This window comes from Scyliorhinus canicula, chromosome 4 (genome assembly GCF_902713615.1).
Source record: "Scyliorhinus canicula chromosome 4, sScyCan1.1, whole genome shotgun sequence".
NCBI classification, from domain to species: domain Eukaryota; kingdom Metazoa; phylum Chordata; class Chondrichthyes; order Carcharhiniformes; family Scyliorhinidae; genus Scyliorhinus; species Scyliorhinus canicula.
The window spans coordinates 115,482,587-115,499,223 of NC_052149.1; the positions used below are offsets into that span (position 1 = coordinate 115,482,587).

General features: G+C 49.1%; 1 protein-coding gene across 1 annotated transcript in view; it reads left to right on the forward strand.

The window, feature by feature from the left end:
- Nucleotides 1-16,637, forward strand: part of LOC119964903 (astrotactin-1-like) — a 3,158,558-nt gene that overhangs the window by 2,926,767 nt on the left and 215,154 nt on the right. The window contains 2 exon segments of the mRNA XM_038795000.1: nt 6,941-7,209; nt 10,476-10,609. Coding sequence (XP_038650928.1) covers nt 6,941-7,209; nt 10,476-10,609 — 403 coding nt within the window.

Genomic DNA, 16,637 nt, shown 5'->3' on the forward strand with positions numbered 1-16,637 from the left:
AAGTAAGGCTCATTGGTCTATAGTTACCGGGGTTGTCTCTACTCCCCTTTTTGAACAAGGGGACAACATTTGCTATCCTCCAGTCTTCTGGCACTATTCCTGTAGACAATGACGACATAAAGATCAAAGCCAATGGCTCAGCAATCTCCTCCCTAGCTTCCCAGAGAATCCTAGGATAAATCCCATCTGACCCAGGGGACTTAACTATTTTCACACTTTCCAGAATTGCTAACACCTCTTCCTTATGAACCTCAAGCCCTTCTAGTCTAGGAGCCTGTAACTCAGTATTCTCCTCGGCACATTGTCTTTGTCCTGCGCGAATACTGACAAAAAATATTCATTTAGCACCTCTCCTATCTCCCCAGACTCCACGCACAACTTCCCACTGCTGTCCTTGACTGGCCCTACTCTTACCCTAGTCATTCTTTTATTCCTGATGTGGAGATGCCGGCGTTGGACTGAGGTAAGCACAATAAGAAGTCTTACAACAGCAGGTTAAAGTCCAACAGGTTTGTTTCAAACACAAACCTGAGGAAGGAGCAGCACTCCGAAAGCCCGTGTTTGAAACAAACCTGTTGGACTTTAACCTGGTGTTGTAAGACTTCTTACTGTCTTTTATTCCTGACATACCTATAGAAAGCTTTAGGGTTATCCTTGATCCTACCTGCGAAAGACTTCTCATGCCCATCCTGGCTCTTCGTAGCTCTCTCTTTAAGTCCTTCCTAGCTAACTTGTAACTCTCGAGCGCCCTAACTGAACCTTCACGTCTCATCTTTACATAAGCCTCCTTCTTCCTCTTGAAAAGTGATTCAACTACTTTAGCAAACCATGGTTCCCTTGCTCAACCACTTCCTCCCTGCCTGACAGGTACATACTTATCAAGGACATGCAGTAGCTGTTCCTTGAACGAGCTCCACATTTCAACTATGCCCATTCCTTGCAGTTTCCTTCCCCAGCTTAGGCATCCGAGGTCTTGCCTCATCGCATCATAATTGCCTTTCCCCCAGCTATAACTCTTGCCCTGCGGTGTATACCTATCCCTTTCCACCGGTAAAGTAAACGTAACTGAATTGTGGTCACTATCACCAAAGTGCTCATCTATCTCCAAATCTAGCACCTGTCCTGGTTCATTACCCAGTACCAAATCCAATGTGGCCTCGCTTCTTGTTGGCCTATCTACACACTGTGTCAGGAAACCCTTCTTGCACACATTGGACAAAAACGGACCCATCTAAAGTACTCGATCTATAGCGTTTCCAGTCAATATTTGGAAAGTTAAAGTCCCCCATAACAACTACCGTGTTACTATCGCTCCTATCCAGAATCATCTTTGCAATCCTTTCCTCTACATTTCTGGAACTTTTCGGAGGCCAATAGAAAACTCCCAACAGGGTGACCTCTCCTTTCCTGTTTCTAACCTCACCCATACTACCTCAGTAGATGAGTCCTAATCATACGTCCTTTCTGCCATCGTAATACTGTCCTTGACTATCAATGCCACCCCTCTCCCTCTTTTACCACCTTCCCTAAACTTACTGAATTATCTAAACCTCGGAACTTGCAACAACCATTCCTTTCCCTGCTCTATTCATGTCTCCGAAATGGCCACAGCATGGAAGTCCCAGGTACCAACCCATGCCGCAAGCTCACCCACCTTATTCCGGATGCTCCTGGCATTGAAGTAGACACACTTTAAACCACCTTCCTTCCTGCCGGTACACTCCTGCAACTTTGAAACCTTACTCATGACCTCACTACTCTCAACCTCCTGTATACTGGAGCTACAATTCAGGTTACCAACCCCCTGCTGAATTAGTTTAAACCCTCCCGAAGAGCATTAGCAAATTTCCCCCCCAAGATATTGGTACCCCTCTGGTCCAGGTGTAGATCATCCCGTTTGTAGAGGTCCCACCTACCCCAGAATGACCCCCAATTATCCAGCTATCTGAAACCCTCCCTCCTGCACCATCCCTGTAGCCACATGTTCAACTGCTCCCTCTCCCTAATCCTCGTCTCGCTAGCACGTGTCACGGATAACAACCCAGAGATAATAACTCTGTTTGTTCTCGTTCTAAGTTTCCACCCTAGCTCCCTGAATTCCTGCCTTACCTCCCTATCCCTTTTCCTACCTATGTCGTTGGTGCCAATGTGGACCACGACTTTGGGCTGCTCCCCCTCCCCCTTAAGGATCCCGAAAACAAGATCCGAGACATCACGGACCCTGGCACCTGGGAGGCAACACACCAACCGCGAGTCTCTCTCGTTCCCACAGAATCTCCTATCTATCCCCCTAACTATGGAGTCTCCAATGACTAATGCTCTACTCCTCCCCCCATCCCTTCTGAGCAACAGGGACAGACTCTGTGCCAGAGCAACCGCCCAAATTATATGCAGGTACTACACACCTTCCCAGAAATCCCCATGGCCGACCTCCGGTTTCCTGCTGCTCTGAAACAAAAAAAATCAACTCCGAAAAAAAAAGGTAGTTAAAAACAAAGGACGCTTCTCCTGTAAGGTACATTTTTAAAGTGGAAAACTTACCTTCCCGACAGGCCCCTGGTTACTGCTCTCGCTGAACAACTGAAGGCCGCTTCTCCTGAAAGGTAAGTTTTTAAAGCAGGAAATTTACCTTCCCAACAAACCCCTGGTTACTGCTCTCGCTGCTACCGCAGAACAACACTGTCTGTGCGGAGTCTGCACGTTCTCCCTGTGTCTGCGTGGGTTTCCTCCGGGTGCTCCAGTTTCCTCCCACAGTCCAAAGACGTGCAGGTTAGGTGGATTGGCCAGGATAAATTGTCCTTAGTGACCAAAAGGATAGGAGGGGTTATTGGGTTACAGGGATAGGGTGAAAGTGACGGCTTAAGTGTATCGGTGCCGACTCGATGGGCCGAATGGCCACCTTTCTGCACTGTATGTTCTATGTTCTATGTCAGGTTCTTTCCTGTTTATTTCCTTATTTCCCCTTCCTTTCAATTTTGCTGTTACATTTTTGGTCCATGGATGATTTATGGACATGTATCTTTAAGGCAGCCTGTATCTTTAGTTCAAGCAGGAGGAAGCAGTGACCTGTGCCTTTAATTCAAACAGAAGATTCCAGAAGACCATGCTGTTTTTGGCTGGTGTTTGCAGACAGGCCAGCAGCAGTGATGACTTGGTTTGATTGATTTGGCTGGAGGCCAATGAATTGGCCCATAAGGCTGTGCTCTGCTGGTAACAGTTGGTGATTGGATCTGATCCACTGGATGTTTTCAGGGACACATGGTTTCAGTTTGTTTCACTTTTGATTCTGGCAGGCTGGATGGAGGGTTCTAACTTACTCTCTCCAAAAAAAATCTAACCAATTATTTTGATGAGGGCATTGTGAGGGCTAACTCACTCAGCAGCAAGTTTGGGTGCCTTTCTCTTGAGTCTGCAAAGGCCAGAAGTCAAACCATGGGCAGGAAGCAAGGTTTGATATGAAATAAGGTGACTCTCCAAAAAGGTATAGGCCTGAATGTGAATCTCGAGCTGAAAACCCAGCTTGATCTGAACTAAAGTGTTTCCCCAGAAGAAAGCCTGTGAGTACTGCATCCTTTTTCTAAACTACAAGGACCCTGAAGGAATGACTCTCAAAGAAGACCATTACCGGCTGCAAACTAGAGACTTTAATCAGCAAGTGTGCAAAGAGGAAAGTGTGCACCAGAACCACCATTTGTAGCAAAGACTCTAATCATTTTGCTGTCATCCTTATTATTTTGCACGTTTCATTCCCCCACCCACCGCTGTGTTTATTTTTCATGTGTGTGGGTAGAGGACAGTTGGTAATAGGTATTAGCTTATTGTCACCCAGTTGTGTAAATTGCATATTTCATCATTATTCTTGCTGTAAGTAAACAGTGATTGTGTTTCAACTTAGAAACCTGGTGACTGTAATTATTGGGCAGCTAAGGGCCAAAGACCTCTGGAATTTTTATAAGAATTACTGGTTAATTCACTTATGTTGTGACTCCGGGACGAGCGAGGTCGTGCACTTTCCCAGGGCGTCGTAACAATCATTGTTAAAAGAAGAGGACTTCAGTGGACATTGAATGAGGTTGTAGAGCTAAGGAGGGGTGCAGCCATGAAGGGATTTAAATATCTGGGGCGGGATTCTCCGACCCCCCACCGGGTTGGAAAATTGCCGGGGGGGGCAATCCAGCCCCCGCCGGCTGCCAAATTCTCCGGCGCTGGGGATTTGGCGGGGGCGGGAATCGCGCCGCGCCAGTTGGCAGCCGCTGGCAGCGCCCCCCCCCCCCCAGCGATTCTCCAGCCCACGATGGGCCGAGAGGTTGCCCGTTTTCGGCAGGTGCCGCCGGCGTATGTTACAACAGGTATTTACTGGCGGGACCTGGCTCCGCGAGCAGCCTCCGGGGTCCTCTGGGGGGGGGGGGGGGGGGGCGCGCGGGGGGATCTGGTCCTGGTGGGTGCCCCCATGGTGGCCTGGCCCGCGATCAGAGCCCACCAATCCGCGGGCGCGCCTGTGCTGTGGGGGCACGCTATTCCTCCGCGCCGGCCGGTGTAACGGTCCGCGATGGCTCGCGTGGAGATGAACCCTCCCTGCGCATGCGCTGGGATGATGCCAGCACACCGTGGCGCTCTCGTACATGTTCCAACACAGGTCGGCCAGTGGAGGCCCTTCGGCGCTGATTAGCATGGCGCCAAGCCCCTTCCATGCCTGTCGGAGCGGCGCAAACCACTCTAGTGCCGGCCTAGCCCCTGAAGGTGCGGATGATTCCGCACCTCCGGGGCGGCCCGACGCCGGAGTGGTTCACGCCACTCCTTCATGCCGGACTTGCCCGCCCACCGGTTTCTGAAGAATCCCGCCCAAGATATGGGAATTCTAAATTGAGATAATGTGGAACCAACAATCTATGTCGGCCAGCGAAGACAGAGGCATCAAGTGCAAACTAGGATATGGTCACTGAGGCTTTGGATGAGTTGATGGTAATGAAGAGCGGTGGATAGAATCGTGTCCAAGATTATATTGGAATAGTCGGGTTTGGCAGCGAAAAAGGGTGTTTCAGCAACAAATGGGCTGAGGTTAAATGGAGTTGAGCAATGTCGTAAGAAAGGAAATAGATGGAGAGGATAAGGGGTAAATGCCCAATTTAGGATTGAAAATTGTATCACAGTTGTGAACAAGCATGCTGAGCTGAGATACAGGTTGAACAGGGGCCTGAGAGCATTGGAAAAGGTATAATGTTTGCAGTGAAGACCGAGGACAGTGGTTTCTGGCCCATTCTGATTGGATGTTGGTCAAACAGTCTGAAAGTAAAAACTAAAATGGTCAAAAAAAAATGACCAGAGGCAAAGGAGGAAGTGGCAGAGGCAACTGAATAGATTGCCTGTTTCTTGGTCCAGAGCGAGAATTTTACACCCTCTCCCCACAGATAGATTCTGAGCTGGCATGGGAGCGTGCAATCAGAGGGATGGGATTCCCTCCAGGTTCCCATCTGCCCCAACCTTATAGCGATTTTGTCAGCTTCCAATCTAGGGGCGAGAGGGCAAGGCATTTGATAGGAAGCCTGCTCTTGCCCCAGTTAATGGTCACTTCAGGACTGTTTCCCAGCCCCCTCAATTTTAAGGTTGGCGGGTGAATGAAAGCCCGGGGTGATGGGGAGCGAACCAAAAAATTAAGAAAGTTTGATCTTGGGTGCAAATGCCGGAGGGAGGGAGAGGCCTCCAATAGGGAAACATTCCTTTTAAGGTTCAGTGGCCTCAAGACGTCCATCTCTTCCATAGCAGCCCCCGCCCCTCTGGCCTAACCCTGAGAACTGGATTGCTCTTCTCGCGACCTCCCAGACCTACACTACCTTCCCCACATTGTGCTCGGTAACTATCTGCTGGATTTAGCTCATAGAGGTATATAATATTGAATGTTGTTTGTGAACAAGGGCATTTCAGAATTCAGGAAATGTAGGTTGGTGGGAACATGGGCAACTCCATCAGTTAAATGTTCTTATCAATTTAGAGAACCCAATTAAATTTTTCCAATTAAGGGGCATGGCCAATCCACCGAGCCTGCACATCTTTGGGTTGTGGGGGTGAAACCCATGCAAACAGGGGGAGAATGTGCAAACTCCACGCAAACAATGACTCGGGGCTGGGATCAAACCTGGGATCTCGGTGCCGTGAGGCAGCAGTGCTAACCACTGTGCCACCGTGCTGCCCATAGTTAAATCTACTGTTGTACTGCATTATAGTCCTTCATAACATGTGTTTTTCTTTAAAGTTAAATATTCTTTATTAATTGATCACACTGGACTATTCCTCCATTGTTTGTATATTTTTTCTCACTGTATACCAAAGTGAAAATGTACACCACTAAGTGCCAATGTTCCAATTACCCTTCTGGGTCTTGGGGTACCCTCACATTTAACATCCAGGGAGTTCTTAACAAGGGACATGGAGGAATATAACTTTATCACACTGATGGAGAACATGGGAATGGAAGTGCCAAAAAGAGATGGAAAGCTCAAAGCCATCCCTATGAATACAGAGAGGAAAAAGTTTAAACAGGATTCAGAATCCCACTGGTCAAGGCGAACTGAAGTTGCAGAGGGTGAAGAGTGGATGGGAAAAACTTTAAGGTGCTTCTGTGAAACTTGATTAACTTTATTCTTTCTCCCTGAATTACTCTACCATACTCAGCCATATTACAGACTTTTGTGTTTAGCTATGTGAATATTAGTTACAGCTGCCATGTTAAGCATAAGATAAAATCTGCTCTTTTATTGGAACAAGTAAGTAAGTTCGAAAATTGGTAATTTAATCTCCAAATATTGTTGTTCAATCTTCCAGTAAAAGTGAATCCATCTGTAACTGCGCTGGTAATTATATTAATTACACACTTCATTAGTTCCTAATATAGGATGTGCAGATTGAATTGTGCTGTTATAATATCTTCTTTTTCTTCATGCAGGCAACTCCCCATCTGATGAATCAGAAGAACGTGAGAAGGATCCCAAGTCTTTAACCTTTCCAGCCTATGTTGGCAGCCTTCTTGATTCTGGTGATGAGCTCATGGCGTCAGGAGTGAGAATGTACTGCGAAAACAGGGGCAGTTGTCCATCATCCTGTCACCTGTGCCATACAACAGAGGGACAGAACAGGCAAGAAGAACCTGTGTTACTGGAAGTCACTAAGGCTGCTCCGTTGTATGAACTGCTGACTGAAAATGAAACACGGAAAGTAAGTGTACAGATTAGAGGGGAAGAAATCGACTTTCAGAATGGGTGCTGCATAGGCTGCTGGATTTACACCCCTTCCACACACGTTCACTCCCTCTTCCACTGACGCACAGTGGCAGCAGTGTGTACCATCTACAAGATACACTGTGGAAACTCACCAAGGCTCCTTCGGCAACACCTTCCAACCCCATCGCCGCTCCCATCTAGAGGGACAAGAGCAGCAGATACATGGAAACCCCACAGCCTGCAAGTTCCCCTCCAATCTACATACCACCCTGACTTGGAAATATATTGCTGTTCCTTCACTGTCGCTGGGTCAAAATCCTGGAACTCACTCCCTAACAGCACCAGGGGTATACCTACACCTCAACGACTGCAGCAGTTCAGGAAATCAGCCCATCATCAGCTTGCCAAGGCTGATTAGGCATGGGCAATAAATGCTGACCTCGCCAGCAACACCCACATTTTGAAAACGAATAAAGTGAATGGTAAAACACAGATTGTAAGGATGAGCCTTTATATGGATGAGACGCAACTATTTACATAACACATCATTTATAAAATTAATGGTAGGATTTCACAGTTCGCTGTGGTCTCTGGATTGCGGATGATGGACACTGGATTGGGGTTGTGGGCACTGGATGAGGATTATGGGCACTGGATTGGGGATGGTGGACACTCGATTGGGGATGGTGGACACTGAGTGGGGCAGCATAGTAGCGCAGTGGTTAGCACTGCTGCCTCACAGCTCCAGGGTCCCGGGTTCAATTCCGGCCTCGGGTGACTGTGCGGAGTCTGCACGTTCTCCCCGTGTCTGCGAGGGTTTTCTCCAAGTGTTCTGGTTTCCTCCAACAGTCCAAAAATGTGCAGGTTAGGTGGATTAGCGATGCTAAATTGCCCTTAGTGTCCAAAAGGTTAGATGGGGTTACTGGGTAATGGGGAGAGGGTGGAGGCATGGGCTTATGTACGGTGCTGTTTCCAAGGGCTGGTACAGAATCGATGGGCCAAATGGTCTCCTTCTGCATTGTAATTTCTATGATTCTATGAAATGGTTGACAGCAAAGAACTGTGTCATTTATAACATGGTGGTTCAACTTCAGCAATAAAGAGGACATGCTGTATTGAACAAAATGGAACCCAGATAGTAAAGAGACAGAGACTACACTGGAGGAGGAAAAGATCAATTTTAACTGGTTAGATGTTGTTTCAAAGTGGAGCAGGTTTAGAGTCAGAGCTTTACAGCAATAAAATAATTCCTTTGGCCCATCATGCCAGCCATCAAGCACCTATCTTTTCTAATTGTTGTGAGAGTGTTATTCTTGAGATTGCTGTAGAATGACGCAACTCAGATTTTAAAGACTGAGTATTGTAGTTTTGGATCAGGGCAAAGCTTAAAAATAAAATGTAACCGGTGCCAGAATGCCACAAAATTGAGTTGCAAACAAGGCTACCTGTCCCATTATCTTCAACTCACGTGGCTTGTTTAGGAAATAGATTGACATAGGGGTTCTCAGGAGGAGTGGGGAGAGATTGGGGGATGCAGAGCCTTGTGCTGGTTCTTCAACGATAGTCACATCAGTAAAGGATTGGCTGGGTTGACCAGGTAACTTCGATGCTGGCCTGCATTTCCTTGCTGATAACATTTTCCTCTGAGCAGACTCGATGGGCCATGTGGTTTACTTGTCCTATTTCTTATTCCTTACGTACAGAGATTGTGGTATTCCATAGGCTCTCAGCAAAGATAACCCTGTATTATCTTCAGGTACAAATTGGCAGGAGTCGGCCACTCGGCCCCCTGAAACTGCTCCGCCATTCAATAAGATCATGGTTGTAACCTCAACCTCACATTCCTGCCAACCCTCGATAACCTTTTACCGCCCTATAAAAAGAGAGCAGAAGTACCACTTAAGAATGGTACTGAAGATAAGGCGGCACGGTGGTGCAGTGGTGAGCACCAAGGACCCAAGTTTAATCCCAGTCCTGGGTCACTGTCCGTAAGGAGTTTGCACATTCTCCACTTGACTTTCTTTCCACCTAGCCTGCACATCTTTGGGTTCTGGGGGCGAAACCCACACAAACATGGGGAGAATGTGCAAACTCCACATGGACAGTGACCCAGAGCCGGGATTGAACCTGGGACTTCGGCACTGTGAGACAGCAGAACTAATCCACTGCGCCACTGTGCTGCCCTATCATAGAATTTACAGTGCAGAAGGAGGCCATTCGACCCATCGAGTCTGCACCGGCTCTTTTGAAAGAGCACCCTACCCAAGCCCACATCTCCACCCTATCCCCATAACCCAGTAACCCCACCCAACACTAAGGGAAATTTTGAACACTAAGGGCAATTTATCATGGCCAATCCACCTAACCTGCACATCTTTGGACTGTGGGAGGAAACCGGAGCACCCGGAGAAAACCCACGCATACACGGGGAGAACGTGCAGACTCCGCACAGACAGTGAACCAAGACGGGAATCGAACCTGGGACCCTGGAGCTGTGAAGCAATTGTGCTAACCACCATGCTACCGTACTCCACATGTTTGCGTGGGTCTCACCCCCACAACCAAAAGATGCACAGGGTAGGTAGATTGGCCATGCTAAATTGTCCCTTAATTGGAGAAAAAAAAGAACTGGGCACTTTAAAGAATGAAGACGAATGAGAGGGATTAACTAGGGGACATTGATACAAATTGGTCAAAGGCAGCATTTAAATTGCTGGAATGGTCCTTTGGATAGGTGAGCAGAGGCAAATATTCAGGAATCATTCAAGAGGCAGCTAAATGTTCTAATGTTGGCTTTCATGAAAGGATTATGAAACACTGCGTCTAATGCAGAGGTTCCACTGCTACATTTGAAGCTTGCCATGACCAATGGGCATCGGTGGGGGCTGGGGTTCATCATCACCCCCAGGAATAATATTTTGGTATAGTTAGTTAAGTTTTGTTTTAGTTCCAGTGCCCTCACCAGGGAGTTGTAATCTCAGACATTTTTGTTTACTTTATTCACTATTGTTGTTTCTTTAAAGAGTATTTACACAGAGCTTGAGCTTTTGCACTGACTAAAACCACAACAATCACCCTCGGATGCCCTCAGAACAAGGACCACTCTTTTTCAAATTTGCTTTGACTATTCGCGTTCCAAGTTTGCTTCTAATAATCAGTATATGAATAGTGTGAAATGTGATTGTGGAGGGTGCATTGCACTCTTAGTAAGCTGGAGATCATTAATGTGTAATTAGGTCTGATCTTGTGGTATTTTTTTAGGCCATCTATGAAGCAATGTTGAGCCAACTCTGGTGTTCAGGAGGTGGTGACGTCATCGATGACTGGTGTAGGTGTGATTCCACAACGTTTAGCATTGACGGGCTACCAAACTGCGCTCCGCTCCCTCAGCCAGTGTAAGTACCTACTCTTCAGTACCATGTACTCCAGGCTGTAGCACATTCAGATAACGCCCACTGTGTAGGAAGCTTTACTAAATGTGGAAGATATCTCTCATGTCTGATCCTTGAGTGATACTGCATCAAGTCAAATGTGGGCTTGACCACACAACATTACATGTGCTAGCACACCAAGATCAGTGTGCCTTTTCAACTTAAATTATATATCATTATTGAAGCACCCCATGTCACCAGGAAGCCCACGGTAGGGGGGCGGGGGGGGGGGGGGGGGGGAGCGGAGCTGCCAGCGGCAACAAAGAATCCCAGCGGCCAGAGAACTCCTGCCATCATATATATTCTAAAATATATTGCTGCAAATTCTTCACTGGCGGGATTCTCCGTTCCTCTGGCAGTGCCGGGAAACACTGGCGGGTTTCCCGGCGCCGTTGGGTGGCTTCAATGGGAAATTCCATTGGCCGGTGGTGGGAACAGAGAATCCCGCTACCAGTGATGGCACACCTCCGAGGAACACACGGCTGGGGAAGGGGAAAATTTGCCTCATTGTATATATTAAGTAAGACCCTGTGCTACATTTTTCTTGTGCAGAGTTAGTTCCGCTTGTCGGAACAGATGATTTATATATTTTTAACTTTGCGTCTGCAGACTTTCTTGGAGCATCTTCAAGTTCTGATGGTTTAAAATCCTGTGTATGTGTGGCAGGAGATCTAACTTGATGTAGTGACGGTTGCTGGTGTTCCAAGATTTGGGCGGGTGTCCTGGGGAGCCGTCAGGCCAGCACAGATTCTGTGCAATGCACAGTCTGTTCTTGATGTAGCGTGAGCCTTGAGCACCTGGCAGAACCCTTGGGGGGTGTGGGGGTGGAGATGGCGTCAACCAGAGTGTAAGATAAAGTGCAAAGGAAAGCACCAAAAACTGTGTCATGCTGATAAATAGGAAATAATGAATCACCGGTGGCGGAGTGGTACAAGTTAAGTGGAGAGAGTGGAAGAAGTGCAATAGAACAGTGTGGAAAATAGGTGGCAGGAAGATGACAGTGAAAACGAGATGGGTTAAGAGGGACTGTGGAGAGCAACAACAGCAAACTGTATTTACCTAGTGCCACAAACAGTAAAAAGTCCTCAGGAACTTCATTAATTGGCACATGGCAAACCAACACCGAAGCAGTGAAGGCCACAAGCAGTTTGTGCCACAAACGATGCCTGAAGAGCTGAGCTCTCAGGAGCTTCGGGAAGGAGTACAGAGATAGAGGAATTTATGGCTGAAATTCTAGAGAATAGGGGCACAGGGACTGTCAACGATGAGGGAAAGAAAAGAGGAGGAGCTGTGCAAAGGGCTGGAATCAAAGGAGAATGGAATGTTTGGAAGACTGATTTCGAGCTGGAGAATGATGCACTAAAAGGGCTGGAGTGAGACCACAGAGGGATTCATTGGTTTCAGCAAGGATCATAAATTGGATGTTGTGATGAATGTTGGAATTGTTTTCACATGGGTTGTATTATATATGATATGTTGCAATAATTTTTTTGTGCAGACAGACTCTGTGTCTGCAAAATGTGCAATTGAGATGTCGTAAAAGTGAGATCATCATTGATTCCAACCATGGAATTTTGTTATGCTGGCTGGAGAATAGATAATTTGAGACATTGGGCGTGTTTCAATGAAAGAAATTCTGGGCGCGATTCTCTGCTCCCATGCCGGGTGGGAGCCGCTCTGGCACCCCCCGCGATTCTCCCACCCCCCCCCCCCCCCCCCCCCCAGAATGGCGTGTCACGTTTTGTGACATGCCACTCGGAGAATCGCGGGCCGCGTTTTTCACGGCGGCCCTCGATTCTCCGACCCGGAGGGCCGAATGGCCTGCCGTTCCCGACTGGTTCACGCCGGCGGTAACCACACCTGGTCGCTGCCGGCGTGAACATGGCGCCGACATCTGTTTTGTGGCTTGTGGGGGGCGGAGTGGGGAATGAGCACCATGACCGTGCTCGGGTGGGGACTGGCCTGCGATCGGTGCCCACCGATCGTCGGGCCGGCGTCTCAACGGGACGCACTCTTTCCCCTCCGCCGCCCCGCAAGATCAAGCCGCCACGTCGCGGTGCGCGGGTTTGAGCCGTCATCCGTCGTGACCTCAGCCGCGCATGCACGGGTTGGAGCCGGCCAACCTGCGCATGCGTGGCTGACGTCATTAGACGCGCCAGCCGCGTCATTCTCGGCGTGCCGGGCCTTGACGCCAGCGACAAGGCCCGGCGGCTGTAATTTAAGTTGGGGGCAGAGAATAGGGGGCCAGCAGCGGCCCGGAGAGGTTCACGACGGTGTCGGGCCTTGCAGAGAATTCCGCCCCCTGTGTCTGGTTTTGGGCGTGTTTAGAATAATAATAATATTTTTATTGTCACAAGTAGGCTTACATTAACACTGCAGTGAAGTTACTGTGAAAATCCCCCAGTCACCACATTCTGGTGCCTGTTCGGGTACACAGAGGGAGAATTCAGAATGTCTAATTCACCGAACAGCACACTTTTTTTTTTATAAATGTTTTTTTATTGAGTTTTCATATTTTATATATGACAAATTACAAGTTATTAGAGAGAGAGAAGAAAAAAAAAGGAAAACACAAAAATTTAACATGAATATTTACAGGTAAGCATCTTCATAACAATAATTGTGGCCGCCCCCTTTAGCCAGCATACATATTTTACATTCCCCAATATGGCCGAGGCACATGTTTATAGGCATTTATTTATAGTTTGGTTTTGGGCCTTGGCTTGCCATCAAACCCCCATACCGAGCCCGTATCCCCCCCCCCTCCCCCCGGCTACCTTCCTCCGATTCCCGTCCATTTTCCCCTGGTTCTTGGCCACCCGACTATTCTACCTCATGTACGTTGGCCACAAACAGGTCCCGGAACAGTTGCATGAATGGCTCCCACGTTCTGTGGAAGCCGTCGTCCGACCCTCGGATGGCGAATTTGATTTTCTCCATTTGGAGAGATTCCGAGAGGTCGGACAGCCAGTCTGCAGCTCTGGGTGGTGCTGCTGACCGCCAGCCAAACAGGATTCTACGGCGGGCAATCAGGGAGGCAAAGGCAAGGGCGTCCGCCCTCCTCCCCAGGAATAGATCTGGCTGGTCTGAAACCCCGAAGACCGCCACTATCGGGCATGGCTCCACCCTCACCCCCACCACTTTGGACATAGCCTCGAAGAAGGCTGTCCAGTACTCCACAAGTCTGGGGCAAGACCAGAACATGTGGGCGTGGTTGGCGAACAGCACACTTTTGTTTTGAGACTGGTGGGAGGAAACCGGAACTCCTGGAGGAAACCCACTCAGACACAGGGAGAACGTGCAGACTCCGCACTGGCAGTGACCCAAGCCGGGAATCGAACCGAGGACCCTGGCACTGTGAAGCAACAGTGCTACCCACTGTGCGATTGTGCTGCCCCTCATTTAGCAGGGTGTATCTCAGTGTCCGCTATTCAACAGAGTTGAAGACTGCCTGTGGATCAGGGTGCCATTTTTAAGGGCGTCCCTGAATTTTTGATCCCCCTCAGTGACCACACCGCAGCCTCCGGACCCCCCAATTTTACCCAACTGGCCCGCTGACAGTGCCAAAAAAAGTCCCATCACCCGGGAGTGATGTTACACAGATTCTGGGATAGTGGGAATGGGGCAGAGGAAGGGGGGAAGAAAAGAGGATGCTGAGGCGGGAGGGATGCAGAGGAATGGGGGGGGGGGGGGTGGGGGGGGAGAGGGGGGATGAAGGATGAGGCCATGTCCTATGTGAAGCGGGCGAGGATGAGGGTCTAAGTCAGAGTGTATATAGTTCTCTGCCCAGGCAAACAGGGCATCCAACAGGTCTCCGCTTGAGACCTGGAATGATCCTGAGGCTTCGAAGCTCAGAGCTGCCCTGATCTTGGTTGCCACCGGGAGCAGGCATCATGCTCATCCAGACGGTGCCAGGTCCACAGTGACATGGCACAGGTGCTGCGCAGATTCCTTGTTGAGGCAGAGCCTCCTGTGGCACACACTGTCCGTTATCTGTTCGAAAGACGGGTGACCCCTGTATACCTTGGGCGGTCATGGGCCTCCCCCTCTAGGTCCCTCCCTGGCCTGATGGGTGTGGGGTAGGGCCCTGCGCCTTGAGTCTTTGTCGATGCTGCTGCCACCACCTCCTCTGGCCGCCTGGCCTGCCAGCAGCAACATGAGAAGCTTCTGCAGGGTCCAAGATATCGTCCATCCAGTGTGATACCTGTAAGGAATTGGAGAGGGTGTCAGACTGACAACCAGCGGTGTCCCCCACCCCGGGACCCTCCAGTCCCCACCTCGCTTCCTCCCCCACCCCCAGCATGCACTGCCCACACAACCCCAGCCACTGAGGCCTCTGCTCACCGGACCCAAGACCCTGTACCACAGACACCTGCACGTTATGTTACCTGGACCATTTGCTGTCCCCTCCCCGGTGCACTCACTCACCCTCTGGTCACGGTAATGTCCCCAGTGCTGGAGCCCAACCCCTGGGAGTTCGGTTGTTGGTCGCTGCATCCTTGGTATTGCCTCCCGCAGTGTTCAGGCACAGTGTCCAGGCATCACGGTCTGATTGGGATGGTAGGCAATAACTCCACATGCTAAATGGCACGCCTGCCCACAGGGATTCACTTGGGATGTGTGAAATGCTCACTTAACTACAATTGCCAATTCCCTTTAACTTTCAGCTGCGCGGCCAGAGGCTTCTGCAGTCAGTCAGGGTTATGAGTGGTCGGTGGGACAGATGGGCAGGGACTAGGATTGCCCCAGACTGGGACCACATGGTCCAGGGATGGCTTGGTAGGCACACGGGTGCTGAGACCTTCCAATTCCAGCGGCCATCCCCCCTGCCCCGCAATGCCCTCTCCTCCTATGGTGGCGCACCCGGCCAAAGCTGAGCCCCTGGCAGCTCCCCCACCCCACTCTGAGTACCGGGGCAGCAAGCCCACTGCCCCCGGGCTCTTTGTCTGTGAGCCAAGATGGTTACTCACCTCCTCGGCTCCCCACAGTAGTCCTTCCAACAGCTTCATGCTTTTAAAAAGGAGTACTAATCGATGCCCACATGACCACTTGCTGGGGAGGCCATTAGAAAATGAGAGGCCTTTAGATAGGGAGTCGCTCCCATTAAATTTATAGCGACTGGGCTTAAGTGATGATTATTGGTTTCTCGCCACAATACGGCGGACCCTGATTTTGCCGACGGGAGCAGGCCAGTTTGATCGCACATGGATCGGTGCCTGGCGTGGTTCTCGATTCTGGCCTCTCTGGTAGTCTCATGGCCTTGTTGTGCTCTTGCTCAAGCGCAACACGGCCACTAAATCGCACCCTCGTGTTTGCTAAGTTTATTTATAAGTGTTTTTTGACCTGTGATGGGCTTTGCTTAATTGGAGATAGTAGTTAAAATGATTTCCTTTTTCATGTTAAGAATTGTTTAATTGTTAATCGTGAGCTATCTTGTGATGTTCATGGGTTTAATCCTGTGAGAAGAATTATGTTTGTTTTTTTTAAAATAAATTCGAGTACCCAATTATTTTTTTCCAATTAAGGGGCAATTTAGCATGGCCAATCTACCTCACCAGCAAATCTTTGGGTTGTGGGGGTGAAACCCACGCAGACATGGGGAGAATATGCAAACTCTACAAGAACAGTCATCCGGGGCCGGGATTTGAACTTGTGGCCGGGTTCCGAACAGGGGTCCTCAGCGCCGCAGTCCCAGTGCTAACCACCGTGCCACCTATGTTTGTTTTAATATGAAAGATACATATTCACTAGTGGAATCACTCCTGGAGAGAATTATCCTTTCCTCACAGTTTTACAAATGTAAAAATAGTGTTTGGGGCTCTTATCCGGTGTCCTAACAAATGTTGGGCCTGGTTCGGGATCGTAACAATTTGTTGGAAATTATGAAGCTAATGTCTGTCAGCAAGGATAGAACAATGGGTTTGAGGAGAATTGAAGAAGTTGGAGCTGATAGAGGATTAAGGCAGCACGGTAGCATGGTGGTTAGCATAAA